Source organism: Zootoca vivipara, chromosome 3 (genome assembly GCF_965207765.1).
Source record: "Zootoca vivipara chromosome 3, rZooViv2.hap1.1, whole genome shotgun sequence".
Taxonomy (NCBI): Eukaryota; Metazoa; Chordata; class Lepidosauria; order Squamata; family Lacertidae; genus Zootoca; species Zootoca vivipara.
This window is the reverse complement of record NC_142586.1, coordinates 57,428,572-57,452,202: the sequence shown is the minus strand read 5'-3', so window position 1 is coordinate 57,452,202 and position 23,631 is coordinate 57,428,572. Positions and strand designations below refer to the sequence as shown.

The 23,631-nt window shown below is 44.8% G+C and overlaps 1 protein-coding gene across 3 annotated transcripts; it reads left to right on the top strand.

Annotated features, from left to right (window-relative positions):
• Positions 1–1,774: 1,774 nt before the first annotated feature.
• Positions 1,775–22,728, top strand: SLC2A12 (solute carrier family 2 member 12). Of its 3 annotated transcripts, XM_088666204.1 has the most exons (7): positions 1,841–1,903; positions 3,980–4,112; positions 9,648–10,162; positions 13,615–14,943; positions 18,549–18,671; positions 19,942–20,074; positions 21,041–22,728. In XM_088666204.1, the coding sequence occupies exons 3-7, from the start codon at positions 10,063–10,065 to the stop codon at positions 21,138–21,140; spliced, it is 1,785 nt and encodes a 594-aa protein (XP_088522330.1). In that variant the 5' UTR covers positions 1,841–1,903; positions 3,980–4,112; positions 9,648–10,062; the 3' UTR covers positions 21,141–22,728. The 3 variants fall into 3 exon arrangements, with proteins under 3 accessions (XP_034964823.1, XP_088522330.1, XP_060128683.1); XM_035108932.3 differs by lacking the exon at positions 3,980–4,112 and having other exon boundaries at positions 1,775–1,903; XM_060272700.2 differs by lacking the exons at positions 1,841–1,903; positions 3,980–4,112; positions 9,648–10,162 and adding an exon at positions 11,748–11,885 and having other exon boundaries at positions 21,041–22,259.
• The last annotated feature ends 903 nt before the right edge of the window (positions 22,729–23,631 follow it).

Genomic DNA, 23,631 nt, shown 5'->3' with positions numbered 1-23,631 from the left:
AGCCTCTTATATTTAGCAATCATTAACAGATGTCACTGAGCAATGTAACCATCTACCTGCCTGCCTTCTCCTCTGCAGATTATACCTTGTGTCTGATGAATGCAATGAACGGGAGAGAGAATGAACCCAAGGGAACCCTCCCTGCACCAAAGAAGCTGAAAGAGCCTTTTGTCAGTCGGGATGGAAGGAGCCTGAGGCCAAAGTATTTGAAGCAAGGTGGTCCGATCTTTATTGAAGTACTGTTGCAACAGGGTTTCCCCCTCCCCTCCCATGTCTGTGAGAGACAGGTGAGAGAACCTAGAAAAAAAGATGGGCCATGCTTTTATAGCCTTCAGTGATGATCTTTCATTTCCCATGCCCACTCCCTTCGTGCCAGGCCTACATCATGTACACGTAAGAAAGGTACACCATGGGTTACTTGGGGCTTTGCAGATGGGTGGTGACGTTAGGTGGAGTGAGGGGAGTTTGTTCCCTCTGGAAATGTCAAAAGGTAAGTATAGTCTCTAGGTGACTGAGTGAACATGTTGACCCTTTCTTTTCCCAAGTGCAAGAAAGGATGACTGGTGGCTGATATTTAACCATAGAGTTTCAAGATTTCAGTTGCAGCAGATAGTCCATGGATGATCAGATACAGAGTAGGCCTTCATCCTCCCAAGAAACATAGTTTACATAAGGAAGTGACAACTACAGAGAAAGGTTGCAATTTCCATTTAGATATTAATTGAACACAAAGTAACAAGCATAAAGTAACATATACAATTTGAAGCCTCCCAAGACCTTTAGAAAATGTTTCATAACTACACACAATGTTTTGACACCCGGAAGTTTTCATTTGTTACATAGCACATGCAGTTGCTTCTTTCTTTATCGGATGAGGCACTACGGTTATTTGGGATTTTCTGCCGTCTTGCAGGATAGACCTTGTTACATCGCTCGTATGGTTGCAAACTTGCTTAGAGGGAGAAGCAGGGTTCCAGTGCAGGAAACTCAGATGGCCGATTCCTATATCATGTCTAAAGGACTCTAAAATCAGAAACACAGACAGAGGAAAAATCCTCTGTTGGAACGAAGGTCTCAGATTCCTGACCCAAAAGTCTATAGATGAAGTCAGATCAGGACATAGGAGAAAGCTAGTCCTGGCTTCCTCCTCCTCCTCCTCCTCCTCCTCCTCCTCCTCCTCCTCCTCCTCCTCCTCCTCCTCCTCCTCCTCCTCCTCTTCTTCTTCTTCTTCTTCTTCTTCTTCTTCTTCTTCTTCTTCTTCTTCTATTGCTGCTGCTGCATACATACTATACTGTACGTTTAAAGCATGTGATTTCCTCCAAAGAACCCTGGGAACTGCAGCTGTGTAATGGGGTAAACTACAGTTCCGGGGTTCTTTGAGGGAAGTGATGTGCTTTTAATGTCTTCTTTGGCGATCACTCGTAGCCGAGTAAGATTGTCTTCCATAAACACGGCTTTAACAATGAGTCCGTAAGTGACTGTGGAAGCCATTTCTGGATCCACACGTCCTTCCACAGTGGGGACATTGGTTTCCGGGCGGGAGTTGATCACGGTGTGGATTTGCCAAGTGTGCCTTCCTCTTAGCACGTTTCTCCCTTGACACAAGCTTGTGTTTGTCCCTTTTGCAAATTGCATTTTTGGCACATTCTAATGGAGGCCAAACACCTGAGCCATTCCCTTACATTGCATTTCTCCGGCATGCCTCATTTTAACTTGAGAGAGAGTCCCGCAGTTTCCCCTCCTGTCAGCAGGGGCCACTCTAGCAGCTGAAAAGAGGCAGCTATAGGAAGGTCGGCTGGCGTCTCCCTGCTTCTCCGCCTTCCTCCCGTCTCACAGCCTCAGGTCAGGGAGAGAAAGGAAACCCTGCAGAAGAGATTGCAGCCCTGCTGCCTGGCAACAGCAGGTAAGCTCATACACCTTGGCGAGTAAAGGGCAGGGGGAAAGGGAAGGCTGGCCTGGAGGGTGTCGGGCAACTGAGAGGACAGATTGTCATCCAATGTTGGCTTCCCAAAACCCTTGTGGTTGACATTCTTTTAAAAAGAGAAACCATGATTATGCAGAGCCCAAATATGAGAAAGCATCTTTCGCCAGGGCTTTATCACAAGTGGGGCCACTTCAACTCTGAGCTTGTTTTTAATGCCACAGCTCAGTCAGTCCCGCTGGAAAATTTAAAGGAAGCTGTAAAAACATATGCAGTGGTATCTTTTGTTAAAAAATAACGCGGAGAGGATGTTTTCCAGTTTCCAGGTCGTTTTGTACCACTAAGAAGGCGATAAAACTTAGTGGCTAAGACTAGAGTGTGAGTGAGGAAGCTCCTGCTTCAGGGCTGCACTTAGATGTGGCCACAACCTTGGACCACTCTTTATAGAACTGTAGAGTTGGAAGGGACCCTGATTATCTAGTCCAACCCCCTGCAATGCAGCTGTCCCATACATGGATTGAACCTGCAACCTTGGCATTAACAGCACCACGCTCTAACTGAATGAGCTATTTTTCCTCCCCTCACCCCGCTCCACTATGACGGCTGTGTTTTCTCTCCACTGTCGGAGGCCATATGCCTCTGAACACCAGTTGCTGTGAATCACAAGTGTGGAGAGCACTGCTCCCCTCAGTTCCTGCTTTTGGACTTCTCACAGATGTCAAAGAGAAAAATAGCTACCAGATTTTTAGAAGACATCTGAAGGCAGCCCTGTTTAGGGAGGCTTTTAATGTTTAATTGTTTTATTTCTTTTTTCTGTTGTAAGCCGCCCAGAGTGGCTGGGGAGACCCAGCCAGATGGGTGGGGTATAAATAATAATAATATATTATTATTATTATTATTCTGGTTGGCAACTTTGAGAACAGGATCCTAGGCTAGATGGATCTTTGGCAGAGCAAAGCTGTCCTTTCCTTTATGTTCCTATGTTAGCACCCCCTGTCAAAATGGGGGGTCGGGTGGGGTTTGACAACATCTCACAAGACCAAACTAGGGCTGTGCACACACTGCCAGCTTAAAACTCAACAAGGTTGTTTTTCTCAGCTTGGACTGAAGCTGGGTTTTTTTTGGGGGGGGGGAACAGTATTTCATTTTTTAAAAATGACAGAATGCCAATGGGCTGTGGTGAACTTTGTGTGTATGCTGCTTCCCAAACAAGCAGCGGGAGTGCACTGGATGCAGAGCAAATAGGAGTGTGTTGTGACACCAGAAAACCTTTGACTGGTTGTCCTGCTTGTTTTTTTGTAAGTTCAGCCGCAGTTGCATGAGCCCCCAAATGTGATCAGGACTGCAATGCTGAGATAAGGGGGAGGGCTAACCCTTTTCCTCCATGCTGTTTGCCAGTGTATAACCACCTGTCTACTGAAGCTGATGCTCGTATTTGCCCCATTAGGGAATGGAACGAATAATGTTATGTACGCAAAGTCCTTTGGACACCTGACATGTGATATAACAGGGTTGGTGAGCCTGTGTCCCTCAAGAGGATGTTTGGGTTGGAGTGTTGGAATTCTCATCCAGCAACCTCTTGGAGGGCCACAGGTCCCCTGGCCCTGCTATATGATGTTATTTTTGTGGGTATCTACAACTGGGAATGACCACATCCTGTAAACATAGCATAAGCCTTAGATAGACTAGGTGCTGAGGTAGTCACTTTTACAACCTCCCCCCCCCCGAAATAGACAGATGATAGATGATAGATAGATAGATAGATAGATAGATAGATAGATGAATGATAGATAGATGATAGATATGAGATAGATGATACATACATACATAAGGTAAAGGGACCCCTGACCATTAGGTCCAGTCGTGGCCGACTCTGGGATTGCGCGCTCATCTCGCATTACTGGCCGAGGGAGCCGGCGTATAGCTTCCAGGTCATGTGGCCAGCATGACAAAGCCGCTTCTGGCAAACCAGAGCAGCACATGGAAACACCATTTACCTTCCCGCTGTAGTGGTTCCTATTTATCTACTTGCATTTTGACGTGCTTTCAAACTGCTAGGTTGGCAGGAGCTGGGACCAAGCAACAGGAGCTCACCCCATCACAGGGATTCGAACCACCGACCTTCTGATCAGCAAGCCCTAGGCTCAGTGGTTTAACCACAGCGCCACCTGGGTCCTACATACATACACAGGTAAAGGTAAAGGGGCCCCTGACCATTAGGTCCAGTCGTGACTGACTCTGGGGTTGCAACGCTCATCTCGATTTATTGGCAGAGGCAGCTGGCGTACAGCTTTCAGGTCATGTGGCCAGCATGATAAAGCTGCTTCTGGCGAACCAGAGCAGCGTACGGAAACACCGTTTACCTACCCGCCGAAGCGGTACCTATTTATCTACTTGCACTTTGACGTGCTTTCGAACTGCTAGGTTGGCAGGAGCTGGGACCAAGCAATGGGAGGTCACCCCATTGCGGAGATTCGAACCACCAACCAGCAATCCCTAGGCTTTGTGCCACCCACGTCCCAACATACATACATACATACATACATACATACATACATACATACATACATGTATACATACATACATACATACATGCTATGGCTCCCTAATTTCAGTAGGAAATTTGCTTTAGAAGTCATTGTCAGGACCAGAAATGGTACTGATGGTATTCTATCAGGCTTTGCTGTTTGATATGGGCCAATGGCCGAAATAAATTTACTTACTTACTATTTTATCAGGCTGAGTGGAATTGAGCACCCAGCATGCATGCACAGAGTAATTCACTTTGTAACCACAAAAGCCAATCTTCACATGTCTGGCATCAAAATACAGGACTACTAGGTCAATTTGTATTTCAGAGTTCTGCCAAATATATTTATATTTATTTATGGAAAGCATATTTATCCCACTCTTCAGCTGACAAAAGGCTCACAGAGGAGCTCACAAAGCATCTTAAGGGCTGTCACATGGAAGAGGGAACAAGCTTGTTTTCTCCTGCTCTGGAGGGTAGGACTTGAACCAATGGCTTAATGGATTAATCACCCATTTCCACCACCCTTCTGAGTGATACTCCCTCCCCACCCTTTCTCTACATATAGCGTCTGGGGACTTCTATTTCAGTGTATCTGAAGAAGTGTGCATGCACACGAAAGCTCATACCAAAATAAAAACTTAGTTGGTCTTTAAGGTGCTGCTGGAAGGAATTTTTTTATTTGTTTGTTTCAACTACGTCAGACCAACACGGCTACCTACCTGTAACTAGAATAAAAGCAGTGGGTTTTCTGCAGTAACTGTAACTTGTAGAGATGATGTAAGTAGCCTGCTGCTCTATAGACGTCAATTCTGGGATATTGGACGGTACAAATATTTGTTAACAAGACATTTTGCTCTGTGGGGAGTGCATTGCTCATAAGGTCATATGTTTGTTGAATTCTGAACATAGCTAATTGTACTTATGATTCCTTCCAGCAGAGAAAAAATCTGAAGCGATGTGACCTGCCTTTTGTTGGACTGAGTGCACATACAGTGTGCATTCTGGGTTTATGATACATTCTATCCAAAGGATTTTCTTTACTGAACAATGTGGACTTGCTTGTGCTTCCTCTCTTTGTTTGTATGCATTCACTACAGCCAGAGCCCTTTCCAGTTCCTTCCTACAGTAGATCGACAACTGCGCATGAATAATATTGATGTCTCAGCTTTTCACCCAACATGGCATGAATGGCTTCCCTCTGAGTTACAGATTATCTGCTGTTCTGTGCAATACTAGTAATAAGGTCACAAACACAATTCTTTTCTTTTGGTGAGCATGAATTCATCAATTTTAAGACAAATGAGCAGTTCCAGTTGCAGCATAGTAGATAAAAATCCATTCAATGTGACTTGTCCCCAATTTATACAAAGAACACATGCTACTGGTAATAGCTGTGAAAATTCGTTTGAGTCAGACTTTGAGAAGCCATAAAAAACAACGAGAAGCAGAAATAAGTTATTATTCAACAGCTGCTCCTGATTTATTTTGGGGCCTGTTGACTTGACTAGTAATTCCATCACTCTCCTCATCCACTGCTTAATTTTACCAGGAGAGTGCTGCTGTCAAATCCCACATTCACTTCAGCAGCTGATACTGGATAGCTGCTGGAATCAGAATCTACTGTGTTTAAGTGCAACTTTGGGGAAATCCTAACCCTTGTTGATTCCTAGCTGCTCTGACCTGTCCCTAGCTAGCATTGTGTGCCTACAGTGCCGCATTCTGAACTTGGTCATTACTAACTCAGATTGAAGGTAGTGGTAATAGCATACCATAATCAATATTCAGCAGATGACAGGCATGCACAGGACCTGCTCAACTTTCCTCACAAGTGAAAATTTCTTGAATGGTTGTGAGAGAATAGACCTCTAGTACCCCATTACTGTTGTTTGATGTGAGTATGACTTCATGCTTTTTGTTGTATTTGCAGTCGGGCTGGTAGAAAAGCATATCCCCATTTGTTTCAGTGCAAAAGAGAGGGTGCTATTTGACACTGGATAGCAGAATGCTCATCATTATGATTGGCGGATGAGTGTGGAGAGAGGAACTGTATATTACAGCACCTCCAGTATAGGAGGGGTAGGAAATGAATTTCTGTGTGTGGTGTTAAAGCCCATCCTCAAGGAAATAGGGAGACACTTTTTTGGGGGGGGGGGAGAGAGAGATAAGAATGGCACATTCTAGTTCAGCAAACTAAGGAAGAGGAGGGAACAGAGCTGTTGCATCAGATACTTCAGGATGTTCCAAGTGGATGCAGAGTTCTGGCCCATCTTGCGAAAATGTGCTATCTTTGGCCCAGGCTCTTATATCTTCATTGCTTCACTATCTGGGGATCAGTTGCTCAAGCCTCCTTCTTTCACACTCAGTCAGTCAACACATGGTCAGAGAGACTTTAGTCCTGTAATACCGGTGATCAGATATGTGCTGATCTTGAGTTGTTCTGCGGTGTAGGTGGGGGTGGGGGTGGGTTGGCTGGCTGGCTGCATGTTATTCCTTTTAGTTCCAAGAAAATGAGACACCTCGGTTTTTGATGTACTTCTTTGTCCAGTTTTGTTTTGAAGTGTTGAAATGCCGAGTGTCTTGGTTAAGTTTAATATCGCCTCTTGCTGCTTCCCCGCTAGCAGTGTTCTTTCTCCAAAGCCAAACATTTGTTTCTCACTTGCACTGTTTACAACGGATTCTTACTGCACAGAGGTCATTAAAGACTAATATACTTAGAGGACAATATTGTAGAAATGATGTAAAGGCTGTTTTTAAAGTACCGTGTTTCTCATATTTTAAGACATGTCTTATATTTATTTTTACTCAAGAAAATAAGCCTATGGCTTATTTTCGGGGGTGTCTTATTTTTTTGCTGAGTCCCGACTGAGTGGGAACCAGCAAAGGCAGCAGCCCGCCACCGACTTGGAGCTCGATGCAAAGCCGTTTGCTCTCCATGCACTGAGCAGTGGCCCTCTCCCTATCTTCCTTCCACCTCAGTCTCTTTAACTTCTCTTTGTTTCCTTCTCGATTTTCCCCCCTCTTACCGCTCCCGTCCTTCCCTCCCGGCAGCGCACTCAGGCCGCCGCCAGAGCTAGAAAAGGGTGTGTGTGCGCCTTCCCCGTCGCGCGGAACGACATCCCCCATCAGCCCCCGGGCCTCCCTCTTCCTGAGTGTCAGTTTCACGCTGCAGCCAGGGAATTTAAAACAAAAGAGACTTCTCTTGCTCTCCCTCCGCCCCTCTCCTGCTGTTGCTGTTGCCGCGATCGACTTGTCCTGCTCCTGGCCGGGACTCAGGCGCTCCCTTCACCGTGCCTTTCGCTGGCTTCTTCGCGCGCGCACGGGTGACTTGGGGGCTTTTCCATCCTGCCAGATTTTTCCCCGCTCCTGCTTTTTTTTTTTGCCGTCGGCTCCCCCCCCCCGACTAGCTCTCTCTTTCTTTCTTTCCATCTCCACACCCACTTCGGCGGCCAGGCGGGGTCTGCGCGACAGCACAGCAAGAGCATTTTAAAAAGAAAAAGGGGAAAGAGAAGGGGATCTTTGTGCGCCCAAGAGCCACACTAGGCAGAAGAGATCAGGTTACAGCCAAGGAACCGAGCCAAGGAACCTTTGCCGGCTCCCGCGCGCGCTTTGCCGAGCTCCAACGGAGCGGGAACCAGCAAAGGCAGCAGCCCACCGCCGGCTTGGAGCTCGGCAAAGCGCGCACTGCTGCCTTTGCTGGCTCGAGCTCCAAGCCGGCGGCGGGCTGCTGCCTTTGCTGGTTCCCACTCAGTTGGGGCTCGGCAAAGCGCACGCTGCGGCCCTTGCCGGGTCCCGCTGGGTCGGGACTTGGCGCGGAGTGCCCTGCCATACCAGCATGTCTTATTTTGGGGGGATGCCTTATATTTTTTTGCCTTCTGAAAATCGTGCCATGGCTTATTTTATAGGGACGTCTTAAAATATGAGAAACACGGTAAGTAGATACATGGAGTACATTACATTACCCGACATTAATGTGAACTGCCCAGAGACCTCCGGCTATAGGGTGGTATATAAATTCAATAAATAAATTGACACATGCGTCATGTTCAGGGCCGGCCCTACGGCAAGGCTGGGTGGCGCAGGGCAACAGGCTGCCAGGGGGGCGCCGTGCTGCTGAGCCTGCGGTAGCCGCGCTGCGCCCGCCAGGCAGACGCGTTGGGAAACGGGGCAGGGGGGCGCCGGAGGGATCTTCGCACCACAGCGCCAGATATGCTTAAGACGGCCCTGATCATGTTAACACACCTAAGATCCCTGTCGATTAGGTCTGGGGCATTGGCATTAATTGGCATGTGTTTCCATGTTTCTGTAACTGTAAGTGAAAGGCATTAATCACAACCGTGGGGGAGTGTGATGGAAATTTGAACCTGTGTGTGTGTGTGTGTGTGTGTGTGTGTGTGTACACATACTAGGGGCTGTGCTACTGGTCACCCCAACACCCCCGACCACCCCTGTTAACTCCCTAGAGCTTCCCCACCCCACCCCATGCAACTACTAAGCTTGCTTTTTACCTTCCCAGCCCCTTTTCTGGGAGCCACTTCTAGTCTTCTCTTCTGCAGCCCTCTTTGCACCCCTGTCTGCACCTTCATGCCTAGCTGCCCGCCTCCTTGCCCTCCTTCCATGCAACCCTCCTCGCACACAAACCACCCACATGATAACCTCCTGCAGTTGCCTTCTCCTACACACTGCAACTACCAAGTACAGTACCCTTTTCACCTTCTGCCCAATTATGAAGCCACCATCCCTGGCTTTCAGGGTCATTCCCACACCTCCCCTTCTTGCTTCCATGCTGTGGCCACTGCTGTTGTGAGGTGAGTACCAGCCACATTAGGGCTCTCCACATATGGATCTCCTTCCACAGAAAGGCTTGCCTGGCTACGACTTGGCCATCTTTCTGTAGCAGGCACAGACATTTATTTTTTGAAGCTTTTGAGCTTCTCCAGTCTATAAGTATGCCTATTTTCCTCTCTCCCGTGGCGGTTCTGTTTTCTCTCTATTGTGGCACAGATGATGATGATTGTTATTGTTATTGTTGTTATTAAAACCTAATTCGTATGATGAAAGTGATCATTTTTCTTTCTTTCTTTCTTAATTGCTCATAATGGCACAGTAATGAATACCATCTGTTGTGTGCTTGCTCAGTGCACCACTTCTTGCTGACCCAGCAGCCACTTTTAACTCTTTTTTTCTTTTTCACAGATTTAAAAAAAAAGGAGAAGGGGGGAATACACAGCTTGGAGGAGCGGAAAGCTGTAAGCAAAACCTCTGAAACTCCTGTTGAGCTCCCTGCGCAACCCTCTAAGGTCTCCAGCTAATTGTTCAAAGGCAAAAACAATACCTCTGAGCGAAAGCCCTCCCACTTGCTCATGATAGGCTCACCCGAAATAGCAACAGCCTGTGTCACCAAAAAGGGCAAAACCTGCTGGAAGAGAAAGAAAAAGTTGCTCCCGGATCCCTCGGTAACTTTCAGATTTCACTTTGCTCCCGTTGCACGCTGCCATGGACAGAAGAGCCAGACGCTCCAGATTTGACAGCAAGGGTGAAATGCTCTCGCTGTAGAGCCTCTCGTCATTGCTGAGAAGTAACCAAGCTGGGGAGCTGTTTTTCTACAGCCATGGTACCTGCGCAGGACACAGAGGACCTCAGCCAGCAATGTCAGAATATAGGAGAGGAATGCAGCAAATGCAGCCTGCACGAGGTTCCTGCTCAAACAGGTACAGCCACATAGTGTGAGTGACAATTGTGCCTGCAGGGCAATAGATGGTGATAGTATGTGACTAAAGTCCCAGCAACAATAAAGACAAGAGCCAAAGGGGGACAATCTTTCCATTCCTTTTCTTTCTTTCTTTCTTTCTTTCTTTCTTTCTTTCTTTCTTTCTTTCTTTCTTTCTTTCTTTCTTCATAAATTAATCTGTTAGTCAGCCTTCTAATTATTGATGTACAGGGAAGAGCAGTTTTTGAACCAACAGTTTTATAATATGTTAGGTATTCATCACATTTATATCTCTGCTTTCATGGAACTAGGGGAAGTAAACACACAGGATCCCAGTGATCTCATTTAGTTTCTCAGCATCACTGAAGTGGACTGAAGAGATGGTGGCTAGTTGGGACTTTGAAAAGCCTTTTGGGTTCCGGCTTTTCATATGGGGCTTGCTATTTTTATTTGCTTATTTATAAATTTGTATACCCTGATTTTGCAGCTCCATCGCATTAAGCATTGGAGCACCACTGTTGCCTATGATGGCTGCTGGCTGGTTGGGTTTTGCTGTGAAAACAAGTCTATAGACTAACGTTTCCCAAACTTAGGTCTCCAGCTGTTTTTGGACTACAGCTCCCATCATCCCTAGCTAGCATGAACAGTGGTCAGGGATGGTGGGAACTGTAGTCCAACAGCTACAGACCCAAGTTTGGGAAATCCTGCTCTAGACTTTATAGAATATACTTCCCTTCCATGTTTCACCAGTGATTTTGGCCTTTGGTTTCTAAGCGCACCAAGAGCAGTATAGCTATTTCTAGATTTTATTTTTAATTATTATTATTTTTTAAAAAAGAACCTCAGTGTCAGTGTTGCTTCAGTTTGTTTATCCCACATGTTGTTCATTCTTGGTCTTTCACTGACTTCCAAGCTGTCGAGTTCCAAAAGTAACACAAAACAGCTACATGGGGTAAAATACCTTCTCACAGAATGTGCTGGTGCTGAATAAGGAAAAGATTACAGTATACTTTAATCCACTGATCTTGGGGCCTTTTCATTTGACAACTGAAAGTGGATTTTAAGTGTTAAACTTTTTCAGTGCCGGCTCACCCTTATATGTGTTTCTAATGCATACAGAAAGTAGCTTTAAAACAAAATTAGCTGTGGATTTATAAAGTGCGCTCACTTAAAAAGTCTCTTTACAATGCACACAATTGCTAATAGGAAAATGGCTGGAGGGTAGTCAACCTGTAATATATTTTATGCAGTAAGAACATTGGGTGCTGCCTTTCACTGAGTCAGACAATTGGTGCATCAAGTTCAGTATTGTCTAAGTTGACTGGCAGTGACACCAGGATTTCAGACATGGGTCTGTTCCTGTTTCCTACCTGGAAGTGCAAAGTATCTGATCTGGGATCTGCTGCATGAAAACCATGTGTTCTTTGGCTGAGCTACAGTCCTTTACCTGAAGGAGATCTATGTCACTTTGAACAAATCCATTGTGGGTGCAATAGAGTAGAACCAAAACACGGCTTGCTGACTAACTTGAACATGGAACAGCAACACTCCCAGTCTGTTGTGGCTCCTACTTTTCAGTAGGGGTTTATGCATCGAGATGCATTTTGATTATAACATTGTGGTTTTGTAAGGAGGAATCTTGAGGGTTTTAATGTTCCATTGAAAAGCTCAGGTGTGATGCTTTGTATGATGGTTAGCAGAGGTTTAGGGTTTGTTGCATTAAGGTAAGTCCTTTACTTGTTTTTAAAAATGGGTTGTTTCATTATAATTAATGATTATGTGTATATTATCAGAATAAGTTATTTGCGGTTTTGCTTTGCTTTTTAGTTTCAGTTATTTACTTATTTTTATCCTGCATTTTATTCTGTGAACTGCCCTGAGCTCTTATAATGAAGGGTGGTCTATAAATCTAATAAATAAAAAGGTTACTGTTAAATTGCTTTCTCTTCCCCTCTCCTTTTCCCTACCACTTTGAGGCTTTGCCTCTTTCTTTAATCTTTTCTGCTTTCTTGTGCTTGGTGCTGCCCCCACCCCCTTTCCCTTTCACAACTTCTGACCCACCGATCCAAATGCAGCCACGAGAAACAGCCCACCAGATACTTGGTAATTCTCTTCTTGTTGCCTGTCTGAGATTGCCAAAACAAGGTGTAAGGAGGTTGTCAGGCCACAATGCAATGTCGTACACCTGATAGGCCACAATATGTCCGCAGAGTGGTCCCACTTTGTGAGGTTGGGATCCGGGCAGGGCGACATGAGAAGGATGCAACAACCACGTGCCCTTTGGTCCAAGACCCTGGAGGGGGGGGAAGGCTGTGATCAAGGGGCACACAGCGTCCTTCTCATACCAACCTCCTTCAGCAGCTTTGTGAGGCCAGGATTTGATCAGATCCCAGCCTCGCAAAGTGGTGCAGAGCTGGCTTAAAGAGGGTGGTATGAACATCTCGCCCGGAAAATGTGCCTGACGCAATTGCCCCAGTATCTCCCCCCCCCCCCCGTTACACCCATCCAGTAGCCAGCCTACATTCCATGACCAAAGCATGCTCAATTCTCACAGCAACACCCCCCTCCCCAGAGGATTTTTTCTGAAGCTTTATATATAAAGATATAGACTTCTGCAAACCTTGGGTCCCCCCACCCCGGGCTGTCAGTAGTCTTCTTGTTGTATGTGTGTGTTGCCTTTTTTGGCTGAGTTAGTTATGGCACTCACAGCCTGAACATTGCAAACAGAGGGAGTGCTGTTTAATTAACCTGTGGAATTATCTAGCCCAAGACACGACCATGGCAACCAACAGGATTTAGGCACGTGATTCAGAACTATTAATCATGATAACTGAACTAAACCTGGCTTTTAGGAAGAAACAACACGAGATCCATGATTTTTCAGAGCCAGCTGACTGGAAACTGAATGTAGATCTAAATGGGCCATGCTATGGCCCACCATGCAATTTTAATTTTATTTATTTATTATTTAAACATGTATATCTTGCCTTCTTCAGTTTGGCCTCAAGCCTGGCTTGCAATAAAAATTAAAACACATGTGTGCAAAGTACAAAAACAAAACCATAAAAGCAGTAATTATAAAACCATTGAGAAAACGAGCTGGCCGAGCTGATCTTAAAATTACAGCATGAGTGCATGTTTAAACAAGTCAAGGATTACATGGTCATTTGGGCTCAGAAAATGGGGAATAACTACAAAAGCAAGCATGGGAGTATTTGTGGGCACTCAGACATATGCCCTCTTTTAAAAATATGAAGCTTAAGTAGTTATTATTAGTAAACTAACTATACAATTCTAATAACTGGAAGTATCAGAAACAAAGACTTGGGTTGTTGTTTCTTTAATCATCTTGGATGGAAATTTCATCTCTATTGGCTTAAGAATCTTAGGCAAAGATATACTTGCTGAAAATACTAGACTAAAACTGAAGATTTCTATAACCTTTATTTCCAGGATTCGGAATGCTCACGCTTCTATCATCCGGCATAGCTGCTATCAGTGGCCTTCTGATGGGTTATGAATTTGGAGTTATCTCTGGAGCACTTCTTCAGCTAACTAGCATCCTAGTCCTTTCATGCCGACAACAGGAGATAGTTGTAAGTGCTCTTCTCATTGGTGCCTTTCTCGCTTCGTTGACTGGTGGGATCCTGATCGACAAATATGGGAGGCGAGTTGCCATTATGCTGGCATCTGGGTTACTTGTACTGGGAAGTCTAGTGCTGATACTCTTTGCCTCATACGGACTCCTCATAATAGGGCGGATTGTGATAGGCGTTTCCATTTCACTCTCCTCAACCGCAACTTGTGTGTATATCGCAGAGATTGCCCCGCAGCACAGAAGAGGCTTGCTTGTGTCTTTGAATGAACTCATGATTGTAGTGGGCATACTTTTTGCCTATGTTTCAAATTATGCCTTTGCCAGTGTTTCCCATGGCTGGAAGTACATGTTTGGCCTGGTCATTCCAGTGGGGATTCTACAAGCCATTGCTTTGTATTTCCTTCTGCCAAGTCCCCGTTTTCTCGTTATGAAAGGCTTCGACGAAGCTGCCAGCCAAGTGCTTGGAAAACTCAGGACAACCACAGACACCACCAAAGAACTTGCTATGATCAAATCTTCCTTGAAAGATGAGCACCAGTACCGTTTTTGGGATCTGTTCCATTCAAAGGACAATATGAGGACTCGGATGCTGATAGGAATCACTCTAGTGTTTTTTGTACAAACAACAGGACAGCCTAACATCTTGTTTTATGCCTCCACTGTTTTGAAAGCAGTTGGGTTTCAGAGCAATCAGGCAGCTAGTTTGGCCTCTACAGGTGTTGGAGTGGTCAAGGTGGTCAGTACGATCCCAGCCACCCTTTTCGTCGACCAAATAGGAAGCAGGACGTTTCTCATTATTGGCTCATCCCTCATGTCTGTGTCATTGTTCACCATGGGATTGATCACGCTTAATATACATGTGAATGCCACTGCTGTCTGTAGAAACCAGTCCTGGGAAGAGGCCACATTCCACGGAGTGGGACAATTGACCTCCACAAATGAAACTCTTGAAGAGCAATTGGCTAGCCTGGCTTCATCCAGCACACTTTCACAATGGAAGGCTGATATTTCTAATACGGAAAGGTGGAACAAGACTGTGTCAGTGGGAGGCAGAGCCCCCAGCACAAGCTACACAGAGTCTCAGGTAGCAACAGAACCTATCGAAGTTCGATCAGCTCTGAAATGGCTCTCTCTGGCCTGCTTGCTTGTTTACATTGCTGCTTTCTCCATAGGACTTGGACCAAGTAAGTGTTTTTCAATTTATTTATTGCAAGTTGTTTTGACTGATAAGTAAGAAGAGACCCTGGTGTTTATGGGCAGGAGTGGCTTCTTGCCATGCCACATTCCCCTGGGAAAACCCACTCTTTACTGCTGAATTGGAGCAAATGTCAATTGGGTTTACAGCAGATTGAGGTTTGCTCCAATTCAGTGGTAGAGAGGAGGTTTTCCTGGGGGGAAATGGCAGGACAAACGGGAAACAGCTCAGACCTGTGGCTAGAAAGCATGGAACAAGCAGAAAACCTCTGAGACAAAGGCTTCCTAGGCACAGGGCAAGTGGAAGTGTGGGCGAGCCCACTCTGCTAGCTTCCTGGCAGGTGAGTTGCTCTTGCTTACTGGGAGGGAGAGGGGAAAGGGCCAGCATGGTACAAGCACAGCAGAGGAGCAAATCGGTCAAGCCCCTTCTGTGTATAGGAGTGTCATCTCAAGCATCTGCGTGACACCTGAAGTTTAAGAAATAAAGATGCCTACTCCGAACTTCACTTTTCAGTGCCTTGTAGGCACAAGCTGGGTTTGCTTGGACAATCCTTGATTGATTGATTGATTGATTGATTGATTGCTTCGGGTGAGAAGGCAGAGGAAATATGCCCCTGTGAGTATCAGCTCTCCCAAGGATCAGATTTCTCTCAGGGCTTGTACCTCTGCTGAGAAAACTCATCAAATCATTCAGACAGCCCGATCATATGCATGTATACCGTAAATAGAAGTTCAACAGGACTGTGCATAAGCCACCCTGGGCTTCTTCCTACCGGTAGCATCATCTAGTCATCAACTGTACCTTCCGAGTCCCTTCTTCACAGAGCAGGGTGTTTTTTTTGCATTCATTAGTCCATCTGCTGCTTTTGCCTTTGGAAGTGTGCTGTATGTATTTGGCCAGGCGTAGGCAAACTTGGCCCTCCCGATGTTTTAGGACTACAACTCCCATCATCCCTGACCACTGGTCATGTTAGCTAGGGATGATGGGAGTTGTAGTCCCAAAACATCTGGAGGGCCGAGTTTGCCTATGCCTGTATTTGGCTCTCTCTTCCCCACCCCTATTGCCTGGGGAATAATCCCTTTTACTTATCGTCCCTCAGCTTGCACCACTTCTTAATCATGCATTTCTTTCAGAGGCTTTCATATCCCATGCCTCATTCATTTCTAAACTTTAAGTCTGTCTAATCTCCCCCCCCCTCTCCACAATGCGTACCTTTGTAACCCAATAAACCATTTCAAGTACTTTGAACTCTTTTTAAAGAAACACACACACACACAACTTTCCTTTAATAGTCTTGAACCTGCTAGACAGAGAAGAAAGAAGTCAGAAAACCAAGTAAATACTTTGCTATACTGTATTGTTTAGATCACAGCCACAATACTGTACCTGTTATAGTGGCAAGGGTTAAGGTCAAGAAGGAGAGTTCTTAAATGAATTTCTCAGGTATATGTGCTCAGGAGAAAACAGTATGTATTGTCTCTTATCTGCAAACATGCATAACTTAGTGAAGTTAATGGAGCTGGGAAGTCTGGAGTCTTTAGCTCTGGCTCAGTGCCTGTTTCAGAGGTAGTCCTCTCCTCCAAGGTCAGAAGCACACTCTGCATTGGCCTGTTTGGAATATAGCTTGGATCCCACAATAAAAAAGCCAGAGGGTTTCACATAAGAGCTGAAACAGAGCAAGTTTTGTTCATCAGACCAAAGGCTCTAAGCTACTTTATTTTCATATCATCAGCTGCAGCGAAAGCCTTCCATAACTCGTGTCCCAAAGAGGTTATTTCCTGCATTCCATCCATATTTAATCTGTCGGAATACTATTAGGATAACTGTGCAGTTTAGCCCTTAAACTAAAACTTACCAATCATTATCAGTGAGGAACTCCAACCAAATACTGGAATGTTGTCCATAAAAGGCAGTGGGTGGGCAGGGGTCAGTCTAATCCTATTCTGAAATGTAGCTTCTTCAATGAATGGGCATGGGAGGCTAAGCACTGTGCCAGATAGAGTGCTTCAGATTCTTGAGTTGAGGAAAGAGAGCTGGAGATTTTGAGATTTTCAGCTGCCAGTTTAAAAAGCTGGCACCTGGGTACGGGTACCACCCAAGTGGAAATATCCCTTTGGGTTCTTGCTGCTTCCTGGCAGAAGGAAAATGGTTTTATAACAATGCAAGATGCTGCTGAAACAGAAGGACTGAAACTTTGGGGCTATTTTATCTGAAGGACTGCTGCCTCCCTTACAAACCTGGCTGTCATTTAGGCCCTGTACACAGGTCCACCATTGGTTCACCTGAAGTGTTGTTCTAGGAAGCAGGCCTGTTCAGTGGCAGCCCCATATCTTTGGAATGGTCTCCCACAGAAGGGGGGAGATGGGGGATAGCTCAGTTGGTAGAGCATGAGACTCTTAATCTCAGGGTTGTGGGTTTGAGCCACATGTGGGGCAAATGATGCCTGCATTGCAGAGGATTGGACTAGATGATCCTCGGGTTCCCTTCCAACTCTACAGTTCTACAATGCTACACATGTCTCCACTTTGGCTAGACATTTTCAACATTTGTATTTCAAACTGCATTTTCACAAAACAGTTATGTTGGACTTTTAAATTGCTGCTGTTTTTCCACTGTGAAGTTGGATTGTGGTAGATTAAATTTATTTTTTAGTGTTTTCCATTCTGCTCTGCCACTTCCTTGGGAGGGCTTTGCCCTCAAAGACAGCATACAAATGTCTTAAGTAAATTTCCCAGCAACCTGAAGCCTTTTAATTGGAGACACTAGAAATGGAAGCTGTGGTTGCTTTCAGACCTGTTTATTGAGCATCCCTCCTGATCTATTTGCACAAAGTCTACATGGAGATTATACTTCTCTGGCTGTTTATTGAGCAGTGATTTGTGATGAGGTTAAACAACACCAGATAAAATGATTGTCGTCCCCCTCTTCCCAGTACATTTTGCCAACCCTTTCCTTACCAAAAAAATGTCCAGTTTGGAAGAGCACCAAATCTGCTATAATTGTGCAACTGTAATTTGCCACTTGTATCCCACCCACAACATACTGAGTGGAACCATCTGTGAGCCTCGGAATGAAAATAGTGTGTCCTTCCCATGACTTAGAATCACAGAATTGTAGAGTTGGAAGGGACCATGAGGATCATCTAGTCCAACCCCTTGCAGTGCAGGAATACGCCGCTGTCTCATACGGGGATCGAACCTGCGACCTTGGAGTTATCAGCACCATGCTCTAACCGACTGATCTATTCAGGCTTCCCCATCCAAGGTCACATACAGCCCCCCTGCCCCAATACCTTTGAGGTGATTTTGCTTTAGTATGCTGAACTAGGTGCAGCAAGCTAGCAGCTCAGTACTGGGGAGAGACAAGCAGGAGTGTAGGCCTGATTCTGTATTGTGTATCCTGCAGCTTATATCAAGGAATACCCAAAACTCCCACTGGCTTTGCTGCTTCTGGCACCTGTGCCCCTCCCCCCACCGTCGCCCAATTTGGTGGAACAGGGGTGTAAAGGATCAGGACAGAGGTTTGCGAAGGCAGGCTGCTAGGTGACACTTGCATAACACCGCACCACTATTACGTTTGTATTTTTAATTTCAGTGTCCTGGCTGGTACTGAGTGAAATATTTCCTGGTGGGATCAGAGGAAGAGCGATGGCTCTAACCTCCAGCGTGAACTGGGGTGTTAATCTTCTAATCTCCTCGACCTTTTTGACTACAACAGGTAAGGCTGGTGTGGGTAAGGATGACCATAATAATGGGTCACCACAACTTAAAATGCAGCATTAAGAAGCGTGTAAAATCACAAGAATAAGGTTGGCTTCAAATTTCACGTGTGTGTAAGACCAGGAGTTGTGCAGGTTTGCCCAATGTACACGCAAAGTATATTTCCCCTAATATAATTTGTTTTTATATCTTATTTTCACATATATGCATTTAAGGCACAGTTTATGCATATATCACTTGGCTGGAGAACTGCACTGCAACATTTAGAAAATGCAAAGTTTCTAACCAGCTTCTTCTGGTTCGCTTATTATTTCAGAAAGCACGAGTTAGGTAGATTCAGCGTTGATGTGAACTGAATCTAGTTTCTCCCCCAGCCCTAGTTAGGGTTTAATTAATAATAAATTTATTATTTATACCCCACACATCTGGCTGGGTTTCCCTAGCCACTCTGGGTGGCTCCCAACAGAGTATTAAAAACACAATAAAACATCAAGCATTAAAAGCTGCCCTAAACAGGGTTGCCTTCAGATGTCTTCTAAAAGTCATATCTGAAATGTTCTTTTTAAACCTCCTCACAAACTGATAAATATTTCAACTCTCCCCTGAAGACTATTTTATAAAATGGCACCCCATTTTCACCATTCAGGTGCAACTGTGAACCTAGTTCTCTTAACGTTGAAGGAAGGAATAGTTTTGGCTCCTTCCTGACCTCTAAGCCCTTGCTTCATTCATCCACCACTATAGCATGGCTGCTTCTGCGCTCAGTGAACCAACATTTCTTAGCTGACAATTTTCTGAGGAAAAACTTTTGGGAGGATTTCAAAATCCCACCCTTTGGCCCATTTCTCTAAGGCTGTTGTGACTCAACCCTTGCATGAAAGACAATGTATTAATGCACATAGCATGGCTGCGAAACGAAACTCATTTAATGAACAATGTTGTTGCTGCTGCTGTTTATTCCTGCTCCTTTACTTTATTTAAATAGCAACCTATGTAATACAGGGGGCAAGCAGAAGCACCAACTTGCACCAATGACTGAGGAGCTGGTCACGTGTGTGACGTCACATGTGTGACATGCCAAGTTGCGTGACATTTTGGGAGGAGCCGGGGAGGGACTGAGCAGTGGCCAATGGCTCCTGTCCTTTCTGGCCATAGCCCTTGCTTGCTGGAGGTGACGTTCAGCAACATCTGGAAAGCCAGAGACCTCCTTACCTGGACTGAGAACAAGGTTCCTAAAATAACTATTTATTTTTTTAAAAAAATCTTAGATCTCATTGGTTTACCGTGGGTCTATTTCATTTATGCCATGATGAGCCTGGCAGCGTTGGCCTTTGTCGTTTTCTTCATCCCCGAGACAAAAGGATGTTCCCTAGAGCAGATATCTTTGAAACTGTCAAAACAGTAAGTATGGATGTCGCTGTGTTTTTAACAGAATTCTAGTAAACAGCAATGTGAAAAATGGCACATCCTGCCGTATGAGGTTACAGCTGCTCTTGGAAGTAAAAGCTGCCATCTAGTGGGCATGTAATGTGTCACACTTGGCAGCAGCTGAAGGGAACCAAGAGCTCACTGACACAATTCCCAGTTGTTTGTTTTCTGCGCGGGCTCAGAACCTACATGCAAGTTCTCTATAGGGTAGGGCTGTCTATGCTGTGGCTTCATTATTAAGAAATACTGCACAGAGAGGCCACACTGAGCCCAATTCTGTGAGCTTTAACAAAGCCAAGTTAAGATATTGTTACATAGCCAAGGGGCTGGGACAGGGAGGGACAGCTGCCCCCCCCATCAATAGAAATAAATAAAAATGCATGGGCTTTGAAGATCTTTTCGAATCAGTGTTATTGTTTTACTAGCAGAATTCACACTTCAGCTGATGCTGATGGTATACTATTTTTTATTCCTAACTTACCCGTAAGGTTAATATTGCCATAGTAATTTTATAGCTGGGGTGGGAAGTTAGCATTGAAAAACACTCTTGCAGCCTTGTTTCTTTTACATATTTTTTTAAATAAAAAAATACTATTATTTGTATTTGTATACATTCACCTGCTCTGTAAACGGTATCTGTCTCTTCATCAGTGTGTTCTTTGCAAAAACTAGGAGAAATCCAAATTCTATAAAAAAAATTATAATTTGGAACAATGCATATAGATTGATGCTATGTATGCAAAGTGTGAAGTTGACTGCATTCTATTTACGGTAATGTTAAAACTTTTTTATTAAAAAAAATCTAAACCACACTGGTCTAAGATGGCAAAGACCCATGCCAACCACAACTCAATTAGCTCCAAAAGCACAACTGCCAATGTTGCCTATATGGGGTAGAAATTATTATAGTAAAAATATATTGCCCCCCTTTTCTTCCAGAAAGTATGCAACAAGTACTCAATGCTGGAGGGGCCGACGTCAGGATCAACTGATGCCTATAGAACTTCCCAACAAAGAGGCCCATGAACAATTTTACTAAGGCAGGATGGGGCACAAAACCCACATCAATATATTTTTAAAGGATGACAAAATGGTAGAGTACTCAGAAATGCTGGCAGTACGTTCATATGCATATTCTTCTACTATAAATCAGCTTTTCTGTATTTTTTTGTTCAATCGACTCTATAAAAGGTTTTTCATGAAGTAACACACAAATCTCTCAAATATCACATTATGGTAGGGGAACGGGATATACCAGAGAATCTTCCACCAGTGGTTTAGAGCTTGTGAATCTGACCAAAATGTGGGCATTCGTTGTTGTTGTTGTTATGGGATGGGTTGTTTTTATTGTTTTTATATGCTACAACTCACCCAGGAACCTTATGATGAAGGATGGGCGAGAATAGTAATGATAATATACCAGGTATGGGCAAACTCGGCCCTCCAGATGTTTTGGGGCTACAATTCCCATCATCCCTGACCACTGGTCCTGCTAGCTAGGGATCATGGCAGTTGTAGGCCAAAAACATCTGTAGGGCCAAGGTTGAGGAAGCCTGGTTTAGCCTGGTTGAGGAGGGCCAAGGTTGAGGAAGCCTGGTTTAATGACCAAACTAAAGCACAGCAGCCAAACCATGGTTTAGTGTTAACTGAATGAGCCTGCTCAACCACCTCCCTTCTCCTCCAGCACATCAGTGAAGTGGGAAGTATCTGCTTTCCAGTTTGAACGCACCACAAACTAACCAGTGTGGCCCTGTTAGGTTGTAACAGTAAACTATGATTAGTTTAAAGGAGAAAGCGCAGGAGGGGAGGAAATGCACGAGCACTAAAGTAGGAGGTCCTCAACAGGCCTCTCTACTGTTTCTTGAAAGACTATGGGCACACTTGAACTTTAGCAGACCTCAGGCATAAGGGGTTACAGCAGGAATGGCTAGCCTGTGGCCTTGCAGTTCCCCCATCCCTGACCATTGGGCAATTCTGCCTGGGGCTTATGGAAGCGATGAATCCAAAATCATCTGGGAGGTCACAGATTACTTAACCCTGGGCTACAACTTCTCAAGCAAATATCAAGAATGATAAAGTATACTTCCATGATGGCATAGGCAGATCACTCTTAAAATAATTATTTGTGATTACTCATAAAAAGTTATAGTTTAACAACTACTGTTGTGCTCAATGACTGCTGCGTCAACCAATAAGCTGTATTTTCAAACTATTTTAAAAACTTCAGTAGGGAAACAACATCTATGGCCTAGCAGCCTTGAAAGACCTGATCCCCTTCTATCTTAAGTAGGAAGTAGCCAAAACAGATAGAATCACAGAATTGTAGTCCTGCCCCTGCAGTGCAGGAATATTTTGCCCATGAACCTGAGATTAAGAGTCTCATGCTTTACTGACTGAGCTATCCCAGCTGTTCAAGTGTACTTGAAACACTACATGTTTAGCAGATATACATTATGGCTTGGTAAAATGTATGAATTTTTGGTACTTTTATTTAAGTCTGATTAGCAAAACACATACCGTAAGGCTGCAAGTTGCACTGGCTTTGCTTATGAAATCACAACTTTACATGGGGGTGGGGAGAATAAATAAATGGAAAGCCGGGGAAACCCACCATTCTCTGCTCTCCATTTATCTGTGCACCCAGTGGGCTTTCCTTGCTTAAGGGAGGGAGCAAGAGGGCTCTGGGACATAAGTATGGTGGCAGCTTCCTTACCAGCCTCTAGGAAGGAGGTAGGAGGGCTCTCAGGGTCCTCCTACGACTCTCCCAGACCCTGGTAAGCGGCCCTCTGCTTCTTGGGGTGGGAGGAGTTTCTGGGATTCCTGATTTTGTGATTTGGCCTTTGCGCAGACCCGTGGTATCAAACTCTGTCGTAAATGGTCGGCCCACTGTCATGAAAGTCAACACATATCAAGTAAGCAATTAAGGCATTTCCCCTTATCAGACTTGCCAAATTGTCTCCCCTCCTATTTCACACACTTTTAAAAGTGCAAATGGTCCCAACTGTTCTCAGGCATGCACTTATGATGTGTAACGTTCTATGTAAAACTGGCAACCAAAAGGTAAAGGAATTCAATGCTACAGCAAAACAAATGTTCCATCAGCACAAGAAATTTTTGCCCAGTGAAACAACCTTCACTTGCATGCTGTTCTGGACATAGCAAAAACAGACAGACCTCAGCATAACACTCAAAATGGAAGCGTAACACACGAAACAGAGCATGTTCGGCTTCCGAAAAAAGTTTGCAAACTGGAACACTTACTTCCAGGTTTGCAGTGTTTGGGTTCCACGTTGTTTGAGCACCAAGGTACCAATGTATTTAGTTGAATCCAGTCCACAGTGGCAGTTTCTGATTGTGGCAGCCTTTTCTCACCTTCCACTAGAATTATGGCTATATTTCTCCTGATCACCTGGTTCATGTGTCGCTATCTATTTGAGCGCATGGCACTTGCTTGGAGAATACATTTTTAGAGAACTTTTTAGGGCTGCCTATCACGAACAAGTTGATTATTCTGTATCCATTTCCCCCTC

What these genes read in the sequence shown, in the direction of transcription:
- SLC2A12 (XM_035108932.3), top strand. Translation starts at nt 10,063, where the DNA reads ATGGTACCTGCGCAGGACACAGAGGACCTCAGCCAGCAATGTCAGAAT. An exon ending in CGAGGTTCCTGCTCAAACAG is followed by an intron (nt 10,163 to 13,614) that starts GTACAGCCACAT and finishes CTTTATTTCCAG; the next exon opens with GATTCGGAATGCTCACGCTT. An exon ending in CTCCATAGGACTTGGACCAA is followed by an intron (nt 14,944 to 18,548) that starts GTAAGTGTTTTT and finishes TTTTAATTTCAG; the next exon opens with TGTCCTGGCTGGTACTGAGT.